This window comes from Pteropus vampyrus, unplaced genomic scaffold, assembly GCF_000151845.1.
Source record: "Pteropus vampyrus isolate Shadow unplaced genomic scaffold, Pvam_2.0 Scaffold10317, whole genome shotgun sequence".
Classification (NCBI taxonomy): domain Eukaryota; kingdom Metazoa; phylum Chordata; class Mammalia; order Chiroptera; family Pteropodidae; genus Pteropus; species Pteropus vampyrus.
The window spans coordinates 2,740-4,137 of record NW_011899098.1 but is presented as its reverse complement, the minus strand read 5'-3'; the positions used below and the strand labels follow the sequence as shown (position 1 = coordinate 4,137).

The following is a 1,398-nucleotide window of genomic DNA, read 5'->3' as shown; positions in this document are numbered from 1 at the left end:
GAGGTAAGAGCAGAGGCCCGTGAGCAGCCCCCCAAGTGGGGAAGAGGGCAAGGCAAGGGCTCTCATGTTTATCCCTCCATGCTAGGGCCACCCTGAGATGGCTTCAGATCAGGCCCAGGATCCACAACCTGCCAAGGCAGCCCAGCTAAGGGTGTGGGAGGCTGCAGGGGACAGCAGAACCCGAGGATATGAACTGAAGACTATGGGTGATGGGGAGGTCTAGGGTCTCAGGTCATGGCAAAACAGGGCAGTATACCTGTCAGGTAGAGGTTGGGAATGGGGCTTTGGGCCCTGAGGGAGGCCATCACATGAGGATGCAGGCGGCCCATGTCATGATTAGTCCCATAACAGGCACCCCGGGGAGCAGCCAGATAGAACTGATTGGTCAGCGGGGATCCTCCAGTCACACTCTCCACCTAAGGAGGAAAAAAGGCAGCCATAGGGTGGGACTGAGACTTTGTGAGACCCTCATCTTTTCCTCTTCTGTTCTCCTTGAATGAGCTGATGCCTGTGTGGGCTCTCTGCCTTCTCTGGGGCTCAGTTATCTCAGGGTTTTATTCTCCTGCCCCAAAGAAAAGGGAGAAATGGTACCAAGAAGTCTGTCACCACAACCACATGGTCTACCTACCTTTCCTTCTAGCTGTGGGAACAGCTTCATGATAACCAACAAACAGGCTTCAGCAAAAGAGGTTTTGAGGGTCTCATAGTCACTGCTTCGCTTTCCCTTTGGCTCCTCCTGCCACTCCTCAAACCACTCATAAAAGGACGGCATCAACACGACCATGGTGGACCGGTCTAGGGATGCAGAGCCTGGGTCACTGCTGCCCAGTCACTTCCCACCCCAACACCCTCCCCACAGGACTTTAAGCCCCACCTGGGAATCGGTCCTCCCAAGTAGGGTCCTTGGCTGATGGGGAAGTAATGAAGAAAAAAGGTATGTGTGCTGCAGCCTTTTCCCTGGGCGTAGAGAAGTAGCGTTCTAACCTGGGAGTGAAACAAGTGTGACTGCCAGGCCTGAGGCCTCCGTCCTCACAGCCACCACCACCACCCCAAGGACAATTCATCTCCAGGTACACCTGTCTTCCTCCCACCCCATACCCCTAGGCCCCAGAGATGAAGCTGAGGCACAGCCTAGGTGTGAAAAAGCCCTTCCGGGAGTAAATCCTTGCCCACTTCCTTCCATTCTATATCCTGATTGCCCAGTGTCCAGGGAGGAAGCAGGGGCCCTGTGGGCTGTAGCCCACACTGACACTCTCTCCCCGCCACATACACACAAATGTCTTACGCTTTGTCCATGTCTGTGTCAAAATAAACATAGTAGTTGGTAGACAGCAGCCCCAAGTCCTTCCTGGTACCTCGTAGGCAAATGAAGACAGACAGCGTGCTCAGGCTGGGCCG

The 1,398-nt window shown here is 54.7% G+C and overlaps 1 protein-coding gene across 1 annotated transcript in view; it reads right to left on the bottom strand.

Moving 5' to 3' along the window:
• Positions 1-38: 38 nt before the first annotated feature.
• The window catches only part of LOC105310734 (all-trans-retinol 13,14-reductase-like), a gene marked incomplete at its 5' end in the record, with an annotated part of 3,836 nt that continues 2,476 nt past the window's right edge, over positions 39-1,398 (bottom strand). Inside the window, 4 exons of the mRNA XM_011386854.2 lie at positions 39-416; positions 629-795; positions 875-984; positions 1,286-1,397. Coding sequence (XP_011385156.1) covers positions 228-416; positions 629-795; positions 875-984; positions 1,286-1,397 — 578 coding nt within the window. The remainder of the gene's footprint in view (positions 417-628; positions 796-874; positions 985-1,285; position 1,398) is intronic.